This window comes from Boleophthalmus pectinirostris, unplaced genomic scaffold (assembly GCF_026225935.1).
Source record: "Boleophthalmus pectinirostris isolate CB_2022bp ecotype Guang Dong unplaced genomic scaffold, ASM2622593v1 HiC_scaffold_12, whole genome shotgun sequence".
NCBI classification, from domain to species: domain Eukaryota; kingdom Metazoa; phylum Chordata; class Actinopteri; order Gobiiformes; family Gobiidae; genus Boleophthalmus; species Boleophthalmus pectinirostris.
Window position 1 is genome coordinate 16,507,314 of NW_026571018.1, and position 18,784 is coordinate 16,526,097.

The 18,784-nt window shown below is 38.1% G+C and overlaps 1 protein-coding gene across 1 annotated transcript in view; it reads left to right on the forward strand.

Annotated features, from left to right (window-relative positions):
- LOC110169086 (junctional adhesion molecule 3B-like) overlaps positions 1–17,778 on the forward strand; it is a 52,640-nt gene extending 34,862 nt beyond the window's left edge. The window contains exons 2-9 of the mRNA XM_055148585.1: positions 7,743–7,811; positions 7,940–8,053; positions 8,215–8,367; positions 9,794–9,996; positions 11,580–11,679; positions 11,776–11,905; positions 12,038–12,092; positions 12,533–17,778. Of these exons, the coding sequence (XP_055004560.1) occupies positions 7,743–7,811; positions 7,940–8,053; positions 8,215–8,367; positions 9,794–9,996; positions 11,580–11,679; positions 11,776–11,905; positions 12,038–12,092; positions 12,533–12,568 (860 nt within the window). The 3' untranslated portion in view covers positions 12,569–17,778. The remainder of the gene's footprint in view (positions 1–7,742; positions 7,812–7,939; positions 8,054–8,214; positions 8,368–9,793; positions 9,997–11,579; positions 11,680–11,775; positions 11,906–12,037; positions 12,093–12,532) is intronic.
- The last annotated feature ends 1,006 nt before the right edge of the window (positions 17,779–18,784 follow it).

Sequence of the window (18,784 nt, forward strand, 5' to 3'; positions counted from 1 at the left end):
AACCATCTAGTGTATTCTGATTCCTGACCTCGTTGCTGGAGAGAAATTAAAATGAGCGAAGGCACTAAGTGGCACCAGCCTGGCTAGAGGAGTAGCCGGCCGGTCTGTGGGAAATATTTATCATAGTTTTACATTAGTTAAGCTGAGAAGAGAAGTACAAAAATAAGATTTTTAAGGTATAAGGCAAGCATGTCCAAACTGTGGTCCAGGGGCCAAATGCAGTCCTCAAGCCAAATTTTCTTGGCACATGTTTGTTGTTGTGTGTTCCATTGAGGGTGTAAGCATGAATACAAGTAGAGAGGCTCATTCTAACCTCTTATAAATGCACATATTTATATAATTCACTGTACCGAACACCAGACCCTCGATCGGCCCTCATTGATCTGTGTTTTGATATGCCGCCCTTGATGAAAAATTTGGACACCGCTGGTATAAGGTATTTTTATTAGTTTGTTAACATTATGGTTGCTAGGTAACAGTCACCTACTGGAATTACGTCTATGAATGTCACATCCAGCGAGATATTAATAAGGGCTCTATGGGTCATGTTTGCTGCATGTGTCCAACCAGGAAGTAAAATTATAAATGCTAAAATAAATAAATTTTCTTTTTTTTCTTTTTTTTTTTTTTTTTTTGTAAAAGCTTAAATACAATGATGTTTACTTTTTTAGTGAAAGGGGGTCATGTACACTTTAAACTCATAATGCTGTGGGAACCATTCAAAATAATTTACCATCAGACTAAGATTCTATTTCAACACAGGACATCCTGATATTTTGGACCCTTCACATACTTGGCCTAGTTACAGCTGGTATTTGGTAGCGCGGTACATGAGGTTCATTGGAAACATAACTCCAGAAGTTAGCAATGACTTGTCTATCAAACACTAACTTTGTCGCTACGTTTAGCCGTACAGATGAGCTGCACATTACTGCCATCGTGAACAGCTTGAATGTAAAACAGATCCATTTTCCATGACACTTTATCAAAACCGTCCTACATACAGCTGCAGAACGGAAGTCAGAACTGTGTCTTCTCTCAGAAACGTGCTCTCTTTTGTGTGTAGCATTGAAAGGAAGCAGTGATGAGAAACTGAGAGCAGGATTCAGTCGTATTGGTTTTGTTTGTAAAGTTTCTTAAGAAAAAGCAGACTCTCTCTCTTTGTGCTTCGCTCTGAAAACGTTCTTCCAGTGTATTTTTGAAAAGTAAACCCAGGCTGGTCCTCAAGGGAGACAGTCAGAGCAGGGATGAACTGTGGAAAGTTAAAAATGTGCATATGACAGGTAAGAGTACGCATTTCCCCCCCCCAAAAAAAAAAAAAAAAAAAAAAGTTAGCATCATTATATTTAAAAAATTTTTACTAAATCTTGCCTCGTTGTTTTCTCTTTTTGGTGAAGCTATAATCTTACTTCCTAGTTGGGCAGGAGCAAGTCGAAATAAAATATGTAGAACTGTTACTAGGCAAAATTAATGTTATGGATGTAACGATATCCAAATCCCTCGATACGATATTTTCACGACATGCAATATTTTGTGGAGGCTAACCAAATGTGAATATTTTCCTTTTTCTTTTTAAAATGCATTGACAAGACTTTGGTTCTGGCATAATCCAAGATATTTCTTCATGTAATTGGCACTGAAATGGTGAAAAGGATCATGGTCGATGTAGTTCCCTCTGTTTTTGTAGCTATATTGTTGCACTCTAACTTAAGAGACTTCGACATTCGATATATTTTGATGGTCTATGATATTATTGTGAGACTTTTGGCGATACAATATCAAGAAATTTCAGTTATTGTTACGTAATGTTACTAAGGGCTAAAACCTAAAAACACAATAGTTATAGTACTTAGACTAATAAAAATGGCAACAGCTTCATTTTGTTAAAGAAATATTACAAATGTCTTCTTGTGCATAAAGTCTCTCTGAATTTTGGATTTTTTAAATTTTATTTATTTTAGGTACAGGTATTTTAGTTTTAGGTACAGGTTTTTAGTTTTAGTTTTTTTAGGTACAGGTAGTTTTAGTTTTCGTGCTCACTGCTACTTCTATACTCTTTTTTCTTCTCAACATTTTTCCACAGACAGCCTCTGAACTGAACATAATAAAACTACAATAAATATTCAGAGGTTCTATCCCACTAACAAAACCAAGTAAAAATAATAAAAACATAAAATTCTGTCATGTCCTCTTGTCCTTATAACATGTTTATAGTAGATTTTTATTCCTTTCCAAAGCCAAGGTCATCTCCAGTGTAGCACCATAACACTAATGCTAATACATGACTTATTTAGCGTGGATATTGATGTTAAAGGGAGCATACTTAAAGACATATCCGTCATATGAAGGGCCATCTCACTGAATGTTATCATCAAAATTGCATATGTGGTTTCATGTAATATAGATACACGTGAACATGTGGGTAACCGCTGATGTTAGGACAGTGTTTCCCATACTGCACTGTTTTCTCATCTGGTTTCCTCGTCAAAAACATACCCGGAGTTGTGTTTTGTTTCATTCAACACCTAAACTCTGCATATTTAAGCTGAGGTCTTCTCTCAAAAACACTTGAGAGCTTTAATTTAAGACCATGTAAACACTTAATTCCTAATGAAAATGATTATTCGGAATTAAACTAAATAAAAGTAAGTGGATGGTTTATTTCAATTTTAAAGCTGAATTAATTTATTTCTCGATCATGTAAACGTTTATTATTCTTAAAAATAATTCCGGTCGTTCAGCGCATGCTCGTTGGGTCACCCTTCTGACACGATCCGGACGATCTTGGCTCCAACAGTCCTGGCTTCGGACTTTCATCCACTGCTCTTTGGATTTGCGAGCGGGATGTAGGAGAGGGTTCAGTTTGTTTTCTTCCTCCCTTCCTCAGTTTGTTTTCTTCCTCCCTTCCTCCCTCGAAGGAGAATATTTTAATTCAGAACAATTAATTTGGAATTAAAAAAACATCATGTAAACGTAGCCATTGTGTTCCACTTTGTGACGTCATGTGGTAATACAGGAAACGCTCCACTGTGTTTTTAAACTCCATACACCTTCACTAGAATCATTTGATTAATTTCAGCTGGAATTGTCAATCTCTACTGAACAAAATGTAAAAGGTAGATGTTAATTTGAAACCTACCACTTGATGTCATCACAAATTGGAATATTTTGAGCTTTGGGGATGTAAACAGACTAATAATAAATGGTAACTCAAACATGTGTGAATGAAACAAAACACAACTCCAGGTCTGTTTTTGAGGGGGTAACAACATTATAACATGCTTAAAGCTTACAAGAATCCATTTTGTGTAATATTGGACGTTTAATGTTTGTGGTCTTCTTGTGTTTATTACTAGTCAGAACTTGTCCACGGCTTAGTTTCATTTTAGACCTTGTTTAACCCTGATGTAGACCTGATATAGGCTTGGTTTGGATATGATGATACTCGGAATACCAAACATAATATTGAATGGTGTGAAAAGTTTGTCAGTCCTTTTGTTAGATCAGTCCAGAAAATGTACATGGGTGTTGTTTTGAAGCTAAACTCCGACCTACTGTTGACCTCTGCGTAGCGTAATTACTGACAGTGGCTAAAAACAAGCTGTTGTCTTGTCATGATCATCTCCAGAAAAGGCCTTGGGCTAATCAGCTTATCCTGTCTGTCTCCCAGGGCAGGTGACCCAAGACACGCTTTGACAGTTGGTGGAGGTCGGACACTTAGGCTCCAAAACAAATACAACTGGACTAATTAGCTTTATACAACACCTACACACATTTTTTTACGCACTGCTTAAATCCACAATGTAATCCTCTGAGTAACGGATTTTAACCCCTTCTATATTTGGTTGCATGTTATTACTCTACAGGCTGACTGTGTATCATAGCAATCATTTTCTACTTTTTGTTGAATGACAATTCTTTTATTATATATTATACATATGATATTGAACAGTTTTGACTGAATTTAGACATCTTTTATCTTCAAAATATTTGCATGTTTTTGATGTGTTTTGATTTTGAGGTCGCCTTTTTTAATCAGCTAATTGGGGGGATTATTTAAGTGGGGGAACGAGATTTGTGACATCATTGATGTGACCCCTCCCTCCTCTGAAATGATGCAGAATCATGTTATTAACATTAACACCATTCATAATCACCTACAAAACATAAATCACAGACTACAACACATGAACCATGACTGAACCAGATCTAAACCAGGACTGAACCAGGACTAAACCAGATCTAAACCAGGACTGAACCAGGACTAAACCAAGTCTAAACCAGAACTGAACCAGGACTAAACTAGGACAGAACCAGGACTAATACAGGACTAAACCAGGTCTAAACCAGGACTGAACCAGGACTAAACCAGATCTAAACCAGTTCTAAACCAGGACTAAACCAGACCTAAACCAGGACTAAACCAGATCTAAACCAGGTCTAAACCAGGACTGAACCAGAAATAAAACCAGGACTAATCTTGGACTTGAGAGCGAGACAGAGAACCCTGAGCTTGGGGAGCCAGGTGTCCACACAGCGCGATCGGGTTAGCCCCATGGGGCCAAGCGCGGTCCTTTCGCATGCGGTCACCCGCCGGTCTACGCAGGTGCACCTCTGGGCCCGTCCCAACACTCAGTCCTGGTTTAGTCCTGGTTTAGTCCTGGTCCCTCATGTTGCAGGTCTCTATAGGACAGTACTGCAGATATCATGAGCCAGGCTGTTTTCACCATTGCCAATAGCTCCAGTTTGACTTTTAAGTTGTGGCTATTTTATATTTGTTTTTGTTTTTTTATCTCACGGTGGGAGAATTGGGTGAGCAGCATACCTCCACATGCCACGCCCACTACATGTGTTGATCACGTACCCTTAAACTAAAAGATTCACAGTTTTATTTAAGTTATGATACCAACAAAGCCAACTATTATCTATTACACTTATAGTTTAAAGTCAGTGCACTTTATATTGTACCCTCAAGTATGTAAACAGTGGCTACATTTACATAGCCAGAAAAAATCGTATAATCATATAATTTGATCATCCAATCATCCCAGTGTCATGTCTCAGTTAAACTATTTTTATTTATTTATTTATTTATTTTTTGGTAACTATTGTATTTGAAAGACCTACGATGAATTTTAAAATAATCTTCCTAACCTCAGTATTTTCCTCTTTCATTAGTTTGGCTTTTTGCTGAATTCTAATCAGTCAGAAATCAGATTATTCGGATGATAAACCTGTTTACGTGACATTTCAATAATCCGATAACTCTAAAAATCAGATAACGATCATGTTTTTGGTGTGTATGTAAACATAGCCAGTGTCTCGTCTGCACCTATGTTTAGAACAGTATCATTTAAGGAAGCAGAATAAATCAGATTAGGATTTATTCTGAGACAGCGTTGCTTGTGTTTAGTCATGGCACTAATTTAAGTGTGCTGCCTCTAACATTCATGTGGAAATGACTTTGCGACGCAGACCATGGACTGTCAGGATGATTCAGCAGTGCCCCCCTCCCAAGGCCCTGTTCCCCCTCTGCCCCTCTCTCCCCTCGCCCACATGCCTCCCTCTCCAGCAGAACCCCCCGCTTCTCACTGCACAGACCGGCTCCCATCTTTCCGGGGTGCTATTGCAAACTTAGTCCCACGTGGATTTTAGCACGAGGCCCAGAAAAAGAGAGAGACAGAGTAAGGAGGAGAAAGCGGGGGAGTGACAGCGAAGGGTGAGAGAAAGACCAAAAGAGACAGAGAGGGCGGAGAGGGTGAGACGGAGAGATAGTGAAGGGGGAGATAGAGGGAGAGAGAGACATTGAGAGAGAGGGGCAGTCAGGGGGAATGAGGGGAGAAAGCAAGAAGGGACGGAGAGAGATAGCGAGGGGGCAAGAGAGAGAGACGGAGAGAGGAAGGGACAGTGAGGGGGAGGCAAAGAGTCAGGAAGGGGGAAAGAGACAGCGAGGAGGTAGAGAGAAATAATGATGTAGGCGAGAGGAGAAGATAGAGGGAGAGAAAAGGGGGAGAGACAGAGATGGGAGGGAGAGAGGGGGGAAGAGATGTGGGGAAAGCAAGAAGGTAGAGAGAGAGAGGGACAGTGAGGGGGAAGGAGAGAGAGGGAGACAGCAAGGGGGAGAGAAAGAGACAGAAAAGGGGAAAGAGAGACAGCGAGGAGGTAGTGAGAGATAGTGATGGAGGCAAGAGAAGGACACAGAGGAAGAGAAAAACAGTGAGGGGGAGAGACAGAGAAGGGAGGGAGAGAGAGAAAGTGAGGGGGAGAGAGGGGAGAGAGATGGGGGGCAAGAAGGGAGAGAGAGAGAGATAGCGAGGGCGCAAGAGAGGGAGACAGACAGAGAAAGAGGGACAGTGAGGTGGAGGGAGAGATAGTGATGGAAGCGAGAGAAGGAGATAGAGGGAGAGAAAAGGGGGGAGACAGAGATGGGAGAGAGAGAGTGACAGTGAGGGGGAGGGAGGGGGAAGAGATGAGGGGAAGCAAGAAGGGAGAGAGAGAGATCACAAGGGGGCAAGAGGGGGAGGGAAAGAGACAGGAAAGGGGAAAGAGAGAAACAGCGAGGAGGAAGAGAGAGATAGTGATGGAGGCGAAAGAAGGAGACAGGGAGAAAGAAAAAGAGAAAGAGCGAGACAGTGAGCGGGTAGAGAGAAAGTAAGAGACAGAAAGAGAGACCGCGAGGTGAGAGAGAGAGGTAGAGAGAAAGATGGGGGGGAGAGAGAGCGGGTGCTTGAACTCCTGGCATGGCGAGCTTGCCCTGAAAAGGCCACATGCCTCCCTGCGCAATTATGCACTGTGCATAGAAACAGCTCTCCCCCACCCCTCACACACACACACACACGCAGTTACACATACACACATACGCACAATGCTTTGACCAACTAAAAATGGAAGACGGGTGATTGCTGAACAAGGCCAAAGATCAGCAGATTGCTCACATTATTGGCTTAATGTAGGATGACGTGAGACCGGGGCGTTTTGACGTGAAAATGCCTTGTTTTCTAATTGACTTTGTGGAACAGTGAATTAGCGATGAGTTATGGACATGCCCAAGGAGGGTGCAACAACCAGAATAGAACATGAGTGGATGTAAACTAGTTTTATGTGTTATAGCATATGGTCCGATATGGATTTTGTGAGCCAGTTCTGATGCCGAAAATTGACAAGGCCCAGAAATGTATCGTAAAATGAAGTTAAGATCACAAATTAACTTTTCACATTTGCAAAAAATTATAGTTAGTCACTGTGGAGTCATTTAAAACAAATGTAAAGGCCTGTATACTCACTTGCCCTTTTTGCTGACCTGTTTATTTTTATTAGTATGAATATTTTAATCTGTAAAGCACCTTGTGAGCTGATCTCTGTGACAGGCGCTCTATAAATAAATGTTACTTACTTGTGTAAACATATTGACCATTTTTAGCCTGAATGAATGTGTGTGTGAATGGATGAGTGATTCCATGATGTAAAGCGCTTTGATTGCCTTGAAGGTGGAAAAGCGCTGTATAAAAATGTGACCATTTACCATTTACCACGCACTGGGAATGTCATATGGCCACACTGGCTGCAAAAATATTGGATGATATTTTTAAGTATCACATTTCACGCTGATATCTGTGAAAACCTGGCAAACCTCCAGTACTGACATTGAAACTTATATACTGTCCATTCCTATTATAGAATGATATTTTTCAAAGTCAGAAACGTCATAATAATGAGAATTTCCTTTTCCTTTGTCTTTGCAGGCTACTTCAACGTGTTAGCGGTGGTTCTACGATCAAACAACGAATCCCCCTGGACCGATGAGTTCAACAGTAAGTGCTAATAACCAAATGGCCTTACATTTTAAATGTCAGCTCCCTCTGTGCACGCTCCTGACCTGACTCCAAACATGCCTGCTTACATCCACACAGAACTAATCTCTCTCTTCTTTGTCCTGCAGAAATCGAATTATCTTGTTTGATTGAGTCCATTTCGACGCTAAACCCCAGGATAGAATGGAAGAAGATCAAGAATGAAGGGCCTAGTTATGTGTATTTTGACAAGAAGGTGTCTGGTAAGGCAAATTCATATTATATAATCATTTATATTTCAACAGTGGTGATAAAAGCGCTTGATTTTGATACTGAAAGGTGCACTGTGTAACATTTCTAGTGGGAGAAGTCATCTACAATTGAGTATAGAGTTTGTAATGACACATGTACGCTCGTCTTGCAGGTGATTTGGAGAACAGAGCAGTTATCCGAGAACCAGCCACATTAGTGATCACCAACGCAACCAGGTCAGACACGGCCAAATACAGGTGTGAAGTGACCGCCCCTGATGACCAGAAGTCCTTTGATGAGATTGTGATTGACCTGACTGTAAGAGGTAAGATACAGCCTTGGTTGGCCCCAAAATATTCTGTGTATACGTGAGGTTTTACAGTGACATAAAAAATGAAAACTTCTGTATAACTCAAAAAGCAGATTATTGCTGTCATGAAAATAGTAGTAAATAGTAAATGAATTGGGTAAAATGATGTCAGAATAGATGGACTTACTGTATTATCACATTTTAAGATAAAACAAAATACAGTGTTGTTGGTAGCTCACACAAGTTGACCTGAAGATAACTAAGCATTAGGGATGTAACAATAACCAAAATATTGTGATATCGTATCTTCAGAGTTCTCACAATAATATCGTGGACCATCACAATATATATCGAATTACAAGACTCTTTGCTTAAATTAAGAGTTATGGTACAGCAAGAGCTAAAAAAGTCAGACAACTACATAGACCATGATCCTTTGCTCAATTTCAGTGTAGACTACAAGAAGAAATAACAGTTCTAAGCACTTTTAAGTCTTAGTTCTTTGGATTAAGTCTTGCCTCCACAAAATATTGCAATAAATATCGTACCGTGAGATGTATTTACATGAAAATATCGTACAGAGAGATTTGGATATTATTACATCCCCAGTTGTGAGCCTCCTCCCCATATCGTGAGCTTTCCCATGATATCACAATAAATATTGTACCGTGAGGTTCATACCTTGACGATATCATATCGTGAGACTTGGATATCGTTACACCCCCCTTAAATATATTTTTATGGCACTCATTTCTTGAGGAGATTTGAGATAACCACTTCTTCTTAAGGAAATGCTCTCTTGTTTCAGAGTGCTATAGCAACTAACAAAACAACATATCCTTATAAAGTCTTATTTTCAATTTTAGTATCATTCATATTTTTTCCTCTTTATTATTCTATATTAATGTGTGAGCTAGTGTATCCAAGTCATTTCCCTTGTGAATCAATAGTTTGTGTTAGTCTAACTCTAATAACTTTGAATGGGCATCATTAAAATATCACCTATAAACAGGAAGCTGACACCATGAATGTGCCCAGATGAAACTCTTGCTCAGTGATTCGTGGGATGCTGTAAGATGAAACCGTGTTGTAGGTCACTGCCACCTTGTGGCGTACTGAACATATGAGGATGCGTCGAGCTCAGACCTACCCAGCTGCAAAGGCGTGTTCATGACTAAAAGAGGAGCGCTCCAAAACTGCATCTCTGCGATTGCCATGCTAAAGAAAGATCACCGCGTGTTATGGTCTCTGGCACCGGCCGAAAAACATGTACCCGTCTAACCATAACTGTCGGTCCAGCCGAACAGAAAGGGTCAGGCTGACATTGTTACATGAGAGTGTCATTAGCCCAGCAGCATTATGACGCTAGTGTTTCCCAGTGACTGTATGGGCCTCACAGAGACATTCGCATATTAACTCATGTTGTTTTTGCTCTTCACAGTGAAACCGGTCACACCCAAATGCAGCGTCCCAAAATCAGTGCCCGTTGGAAAATCGGCCGAGCTGAGCTGTGTGGAAGAAGAAGGATTCCCCAAGTCTCAGTACCAATGGTTCAAAAACAAAGAGGAGATCCCAGACGACCCCAAAGCCAGCCTCAAGTTCTTCAACTCCTCGTACACGCTCAACACAGACACAGGAACGCTGGTCAGTAACATGTGCTGGAGGAAGTATGGGGGGGGGGGTAGGGGGTGGAGCGGATGGGGTCTGGCGCCCAGGGGTGGGACAGATATTTTGGGGAGACAGATGATGGTGCGAGATGGCTTAAGCCCACAAGGGGAATATGCTGCTCCCGTTGGCACATTCCTCAATTCCACGCATGAGTCCATCTCCTCTGTGCCTTCAATAGTCTTAAAGGTCCTATGGTCCTTATGTTAGGCAAAATTGTGTTTTGTTTCATTCACATATGTTTGAGTAATTCTTTGTTATTAGTCAGTCTACATCACCAAAATGCTTTGTTCCACCTCGTAATGTCATGAAGCGGTAGTTTTTAAGTTAACATCTACCTTTACCTTTTGTTCAGTAGAGATTGACAATTCCAGGGCAGAAATTATCCAAGTGATTCTAGTTAAGGTGTTTACAGTTTAAAAACACATTGGAGCAGTTCCTGTATTATGACATGACATAGTGTTTTCAGTCTGAGAGAAGAACTCAGCCTAAATAAGAAAGGTTTGTGTGTGAATGAAACATAACACAACTCCAGGTATGTGTTTGTGACATGGAAACAGCATTATAACAGAGCTCAGAAAATACCGTGATATGGGCCCTTTAAATGTACAGTACTTAATTTTATGGCCTAAAATATTACACATGTCAAACCATCACACACTTTGTATTTGTCAGAGGTACAAATGGTTCAGATTTGGAGTTCAGAAAACAATGTAGATCTGATATAATAACTCAAGAATGTTCTTTCTCCTCCACTCATCTCCTCAGGTTATTTTTAGGCGTTCCACAAAAAACAGTTAACACTCATCTCGGTCGCTCCCATGAGGGAAGACGATGCCCACAGCCACAGTCCACTGGAATGTGGCAAATTCATTTAATTAATTTGCTTCATTTGAGTTTTTTTAAACAATCAAACATATTGCATTGGGTGATGATCATTTAACACAAGTCAAGACTGTTTTGTAACATACCAAAACATTCTTATTGTTTCTTCAGTGTTGTATATACAATATGTAAAATAATATATGAAAAAAAATTGTTGATTCTTTAACATGTTTGGTTAAAAGTTAAGTATTACATAGATATTTTGTGTTTTCTTAATAAGCCTTAATAAAGCATGAACAAAGTTTATCATAGAGCCCATATTACGCTATTTTCTGATCTGTTATAATGTTGTTTCCTCATTAAAAACATATCTGGAGTTGTGTTTTGTTTCATTCATATATGGTTAACACACAAATGCATATTGAGGCTCTTCATAACTCACCTTGGAATTTCCGATCTCTACAAAACAAAATGTATAAAGTAGCTGGTAGAACAGAGCATTTAGAGGTTTGGAGATGTAGACAGGCTAATAATAAAGGTTTACTCAACATTATAACAGGGTTGAAAGCTCACAAGAGTTAGTTTTGTGTACCATAGGACCTTTAAGTAATGATTCAGGCTTAGTAACTACTTAATTAAGGGGCTAGAGGTACATAAGTAGTTATTATAAACCGTTACTGGATTTGTGCTAATTAAATTTGATCTCTACTAATAAATGTGTCCATGTTTCTATGCAGAATTTTCTTACGGTGAGAAAAGAAGACGCAGGTGAATACTCCTGCAGAGCGAAGAATGATGCAGGTTATGAAGAGTGTCCAGCTCAAACAATGGAAGTCTGTAAGTACCTTTAAACTAGACTCAAACTGCAGTATATTCGATTAGTTTGAACTGAAAAACTGAGTCCGTGTTTGTTTTTCTGTTCCCTGGGTTCAGATGACATTGATATTTTGGGAATAATCTTGGGCGTGTTGGTGGTAGTGGTGGTGCTTCTGTGTATAACAGTAGGAATCTGCTGTGCGTACAAAAAAGGCTATTTCTCTGGACAGAAACAAGCAGGAAACAAGTAAGAGTTTGTTTTATATTCCTCCTCCTATACTCCTCCAAGTTTTATATTATATTTCTAAACTTTTCTACTAACTTTTTACAAACTTGACTTAACATTATGATTGTGATTTTCTTTTTTTGTATCACTCAGTTACAAAGTTCCATCAAAAGGAGACGGAGTGGACTATGTCAGGACAGATGATGAGGTATTGTAATATGTATATATATTTTTTTTCATTCTAATAAAAAAAAAATCTTTGGTAGAGGTGGGCAGAAAATAATTAATTAATAAAAAATAATTAATAAAAAACGATTAATAAAAAATTATGTCAAGTACTAGTATATTCAGAAATATTCTAGAAAATTCAGCAAAAAGTTCATTCATTTTCAGCTTTGGAGATGTAGATAGATTAATAGTAAAGGTGTGAAAAAATGTGTGTCAAAAAAGTATGGTATCTTTAACACATTTCTTTTAGATTGACATAACATTGTTCCACTGAGCACAATTAACCATTCAAAAGATATAATATTTTATTTTTAATTAAACAACAGCAGCAGTAACTTCTCCTTAATGCATAATGCATGGCTGTTTGAGTTACAGCAGCTATCTTGAAATCTTATTCTGTGATTTGTTTTGTCTTTACAGGGAGATTTCCGACACAAATCCTCGTTTGTGATCTGAAAAGTCTGAGATCTGAATTCGACTATGTGCTGAGTTAGAGACATGAGTATACAGTGGAAGGAGCCAGTACACTTCATGCTCACGGCACCACGGAAACTACTACAACTACTCAAGTTTGCCAAAGGTGACCACAGTTAATCCAGATTTCACGGGACAAAGTCAAGAAGCAAATATGGACTTTTATTTGTTATCATTTTAAGTTAAAAGTGTTTTTTTCTTTGCATGGTTTTCAATGATTCTACAATATTCTGCCAAGTTTGAAAAAGGACAACTCAACCTATCATTTCTACCTTCGCCGTTTGTATAACATTTCTTTTCTACTGTTGAAAATTTGTCAGACTATTTTTGATGGAATATATTTTAAAATGCCTATAGATAAAGGTTTACTTTTTTAAATATTTGTAAATTACTAACATGTGTTTTTCTTTTTTTTTATTTTGGTTGTGGGTAAAAAAATGTATTACACTTTAACCACTTTGGTGAGAATTTACACCTTTGCAATGGATTGAAAGAAAGGGTTTGACAAATGAAATCGGACTTGTATTAGCATATCAAGAGATTCTTGATGGGTGGTCTTACATTGAGTATTAGATATAATTTCTCAGCTGGGCGGGAGATGCCCAGTGTTATTGATACTTTGCAATGACATCAGGCTGGGGGGGCCTGTATGTATGTCTACAGAGGAATGTTCAGCAGTTACGATGGAGAGTCAAGGAACACATTAGCAAATACAGCCTGATAAGTTTTTAGATTGTTTGAGAACTCAAAAAAAAAAAAAAACCTTAAGATTTCATGGTCCCAGTTAGGTGTTTTCAACCAAAAAAAAAAAGTAAGAATATGGTAGACAGAGACATGCACACCCAACTAGAATTGCGACTGCGTGCTGCGTCCAAAGATAAAAATTGTGCAAAAGAAGAAAAATTTGTACTGCACCTCTTTGTAGCTCCCAAATTTTTATTTCAATGACACCACAATATGACATTTCAGGTCAAGCCCTCACGTTGTGCTGCCACTGAAATAAAAATTTGGGAGCTTCAAAGAACTTCAGTGCGGATCTATTTAGTTCTTTTGCACAATTTTTGTCTTTGGATCCAGCACGCAGTTGCAGTTTTTATTGGATGTGCATGTATCTCTACCATATTGTTACCTTTTCTTGTAGAAAGCACCTAATTGGGACCATGAAAACTTAAAAAGTTGGCAGTGACTAACTGAAAAACAGTTTTCTAATTATTTTTATTTAAGAGGGATTTATTTAACTGCACAAATCAGCTCACCCGTTCTTTATGGTCGAATTGAGAGCTCAGGTTAACTTGAGTCGTAGATCTTCAGACAGAGCAATTCCTCCAGTTAGCTTCACCTCCAGCATTGGTGACATCCGCTGCAAAGAATCAATAGTGAGTTAGACTTCCATGTCGATGTTTGTAGATAGTCTTAGTACCAGGCTTTGATGAGTGCCAGTCAAATGCTGTGAAACACTGTACACAAGAGTGCTGCGTTTTGATTTACGTAAGTGTCCTTCTATGCTTGCTGTTGATCTTGTATATATGAAGTTACTGTCCAGGATAACAGACAGTGTTGGGAAGAATACTAATACTCAATACTCAATACCTGCATTAAAATGTATTTTGTACCATATTTCCAATATTGGGCCATTCAGAGTACTGTATTCTGAATACTTTGAATATGTTCACATCATAGACTGTATAAAGAAGTGGACTGAGGGAGTGTGACATCACCCATAATGTTCAGCTCAAATGAAGCTTATGAGGCCAGCAGTTATAAGGGCGAATGTGCAACAGGCTCTAGTCACGCTTGTGTCACAAACCAAGAAGACGTTTGGAAAGATGCGCTGACAACTTCAGGTGTACCTACCCAAGTAAATGTCATCAGCGGTAAAATGAAAGTTGTGTATCAGTGGCTAAAACTGAGGGATGGTTATAATTATTGACTGGCCAAACATAACAGAATGCTACAGTGACATTTAGATAAAGAAAAGTGGGCCATTTTCAAATTTTTCATAGATTTTGCATGACTTACTACTGCAAAGTTGTTATCACATGTTTCCAAACGTCTTTCTGGTTTGTGACGTAAGTGTGTATAGAGCCTATTGGAGCCAGAGTCGATGGATCCGGAAACGCCCCCATGTTCACTTCCTATTTTAAACTCGGCGGCTAGTAGTTTAGCTTTGTCCATTTATGTTCACAGTCTATGTTTCACGGTGAGTTAAATTATATTATAGTGTAAAAAAAAACATGACTAGGATTTTCTTTGCTGCTTGCTGCACCACAAGAGCTGTATTTTCTCTTTTCATGCTGTGCAGTTTGGACTAAAATGTGTGATCAGGTAATGAATTCCTTTGATTTTAGTAAATGAAATGAATGAGCAACTGTATCTGAACAGTACAGTTAGCCTATTCAAAATGATCATTCTGAATATGTATTTTTCGTACATGTTTTTAGTTACTTCCCAACACTGAATATAGTTGTGCCGTCATACACAATGTTCAGTATTACACTCAGAAATGTTAATACAGGGTTTGGAAGTTAACCCTCCAGATCAGAAAACTATTTAGATTTTTTTTTTCTAACTCAAGTCTCAAGGGGTCAGCAAAGGAACACTGTGATTCATAAGGGCTTTGTTCCTCAATGTATAGAGCATTTACCCCAGAATTAGTTAAGTGTCAGTTGTAATCCAGGTGTGGACATGATTGCGAGATAGGGCTAACATTAGCGGTAACAGTGGTAAGAAAACTGACATACTACTATAGGTACCAAACAAGAATTTTATATTTACTTTCTGTTTTAAAAGTGACAGTATTTGATCTCTGACTTAGATCCTGGTTGTTTTTCGTATGTTTACATGAATTTGCTAACACGTGCTTATACTAAACCTAGCGTAGTTTTCTTTTAGTGTTGTGGTTTGACTGAAGCTTCTAATGTCCTCATTCCTCCAGGCAAACCAATAAAGTTTTTTCCAAACAGAGGTGGGTGGACAAAAAAAAGAGTAACATTATACTTTAAAATAATATTACTTTAGGAAATTGGCCTAGTAAAAAAGTATTTGGTGAATCTACTCCTCAAGAGTAACTGTCTGGACATAAAATCCGATTTATAATTTGAAGTTAATGTAATGCGAAGGACAAAACTTTAAATAATAAACAGGCCAGTATACAAAGGTCATGCATAAAAAACTAAATAAGATCTGAAGGAAGTGATGCAACAAGTACAAATGTACAACTGATTTAAATAAAGTTTTTTTCACTTGTGGACTTGCTGGTAAGAGTAAGCAACACTATCAAATATAAAACGCAAGTAGAAGTAAAAGTATGGTGTCTGAAAATTACCACAAGAACAACAATATTAGTAGAAATGAAGTATTTCAAGTCTTTCCCACCTCTGTTTTCCAATAAGCTGATCGCCATGGAGACATACTGCATATTATGGGGTCTGGAGGGTTAACATTGTACTGATTGTATATAGACTTTCTCTGAAGATTATGTAAAGTTGTGAGAATTGTACAATTTTGTGTGTTTTGAGGCGATATGAAACTCTTTCCATTTGACTGAATAGAGGAGGTAACATTTTAGATTTCAAAATGGTTGTCATGATGATATTTAAAGTGGAACTAAACACAAAATCTACTTTTTTTTTGCTACTTAGTGCTGTATATGGTGTGTAAATAGTACTGATCTTAGTCATTAGTCACAACCACATGGCTACGGGGCGAAGTTTTAAGTGTGGTTACCTGTTTGACCAATCACGCCATTCTAGTACCCACTGACCCCGCCCCCTCTCGTGAAATGTGGTTGTGTTTAGTCCCACTTTAAATCTGTGACAACTTTCTGTAGGCTGGTTGGTTGAAATGTTCCCCATTGTCATATTTGGTAGAGACGATCTGCCCAACATTTGCACATAGGAAGTTTTTGACACAGCAGTTTTACTAAGACAGAACCAAGAGTTGTATTCAAAAGTGCTCAAAAAAGTGTGTTTTGAGAGTAAAAATACAAGTTATCTTGTCCTTTCATTTGTCCAAATCTCATTCCTCTTAAGTGCCTTCTTCACTGGATTAAAAAACAACAACTATTTGCTCCTATTTTTTCCCATACGTTTAAAAATTACATTCATTTAAAACCAACAAGTTTGGCGTTTGAGAGGAATGACGTCACCGCAAGCTTCCACTTCCCTTCTTTACATATCTGCAAACTTGTAAATAATTGTTTTTCATAGATTTGACTATGTAGACATATTGAAGTCGTATAGAGGTTTATTAGTGCCTAAATATAGTGGGGAATATTTTTGGTAAAGACACATTAGACACTATTAGGCATTACGTGTGCACCCAAAGCAGGTATACAGTAAATCTGGTTTATTCTTGTGGAAAGACAAACTATTATATATAAAAAAAAAATAGGTTGTGTTCATGTTGTCGAATTTGCTTATCTTCTTACATTCTACAATTTCAGATGGTGGGCAAAGATCAATATAACTCTATGGAAGATTTACTGTTTTTGGAAAAAATATCCAAAATAGAAATCAACAAATGTTTGGGATTGGGTCCACATCCTTGTCTTCAAGTGCTGACAACAATCACGTTTTTGGAGAGAAATAATGGCACCACTTTCTGAGGCCATTGTGAAAAAAAAAAAAAAATCACTTTTCTTTATTTATACTGACAGAGGAGATACTGAACTTTGTGCCAGTCGTTGTTTCATTTGGATTAGTGCAGTAATTACAGATATATTTACCATAAATCAAGCTGTAATCTGACAAAAACAGCAAATTTTACCATAGAGTTCTAACCTGCCCTCCAGCTCAATGTTAAACTATAGTCTAATTCTATTCTCGAATTGTACGATGTCACGTGAACCCAACCTATTGTAGAGTTTTCATAAATCAGAACTGATGCTTGGTGGTTCTTCTCATTCACATAGTCTTGTATGTAATTGGATAAAACGTAACAGACCGAGGTGATGGATTAGTCGACTTTACAGTTTAAATATTAACAAAAGGAGAGATAGATAGTTTCCAGTGTTGCTCTGAGATGAGTACACAGCTGAGATATCCACCAATGCTGTTTTTTTTATGAGATTTTCTGAACCAAACTCACTCACAGTAGAATGTCTGTTTAGGGCCTGCTGGGTTGTTGTTTTTTATTGTTAATTCTTGAATCATTCTCTTTGTGATTAATAAAATTCACTTCTAATATTAAAACATCTCTTGTTTGTCTCTTTATGTTAAAATTATATTGTATTGTGTAATTATTTTTTTGAAGGGGAGCATCATGGAACAGGCAACTAGGACTAAGCCTATCTGTGCCAGCTCAGATCAAAATGGCTTAATAACACTCCAAAAGAACTATAAAATTTTTTGGACAAATTATAAAAATGTTATCTTATCCCTCATGTTCTCAATTTCATGTTACAAAGATATGCTCCAGCCAAAAGAATGCTGCCAGTTCAAAGTAAAGCCCCACTACGTAACTTTTTAGCGAACAAATACACAATAAAAGCATGTTGTTGTTTTTTTTCTTACTTTTATCATTTTGGATATTTTTTGCTCTGAAAAAAATAAAAATCATGGTTGCATTTCCACAAACCTGACTCTACTTGGCCTGCATGTAGGAGCGACCCACCAACTTGTGTCCACGGAAATGTTTCTTTGGCTATAATATTGCAGAAAGTAAGAATAAGAATGTTCAGAAGCAAGGTTTTAATGTTTTATTTCCATTTCCATCATGCAGGTCACATGGAACCTCTAGAAAGTTACAAGGAGTTGCTGTAATTTGTCAGTTTCAATTCGTCAATTCGTATTTTTTTACACTTTTTTGCTGTTGTATCTTTTATGATCCTCTTTGTCAAATCTTTCAAAAACTAGTGTCCTGCTGATCTTTAAAATCCCTTTTTGTATTATAGTCCATCAAATTACCCACTGGCAGCATCTTTGCTCATCTCTAGGCATAATCTATTACAGGAGGTTGGGCCATTTCAAGGCACAAAACTGCTTTCTTGTTGCGTTGTGGTCTCTGTGCCAACTGGCAGCGGCCTCCTGGATAAAGAGCCTTATAATCAGGCAGCGCTGCAGGAGGATTTATAGTGGTTTGCAGCAGTGCCACCGAACACTTTTATTGAATTATTAGAAAAATCAATTAAACCATGGGGCATGATTCCGCTGAAGCCAAAGAGAGACGTGTGTTTTTTTCTAATTAGGGGGATTGCAT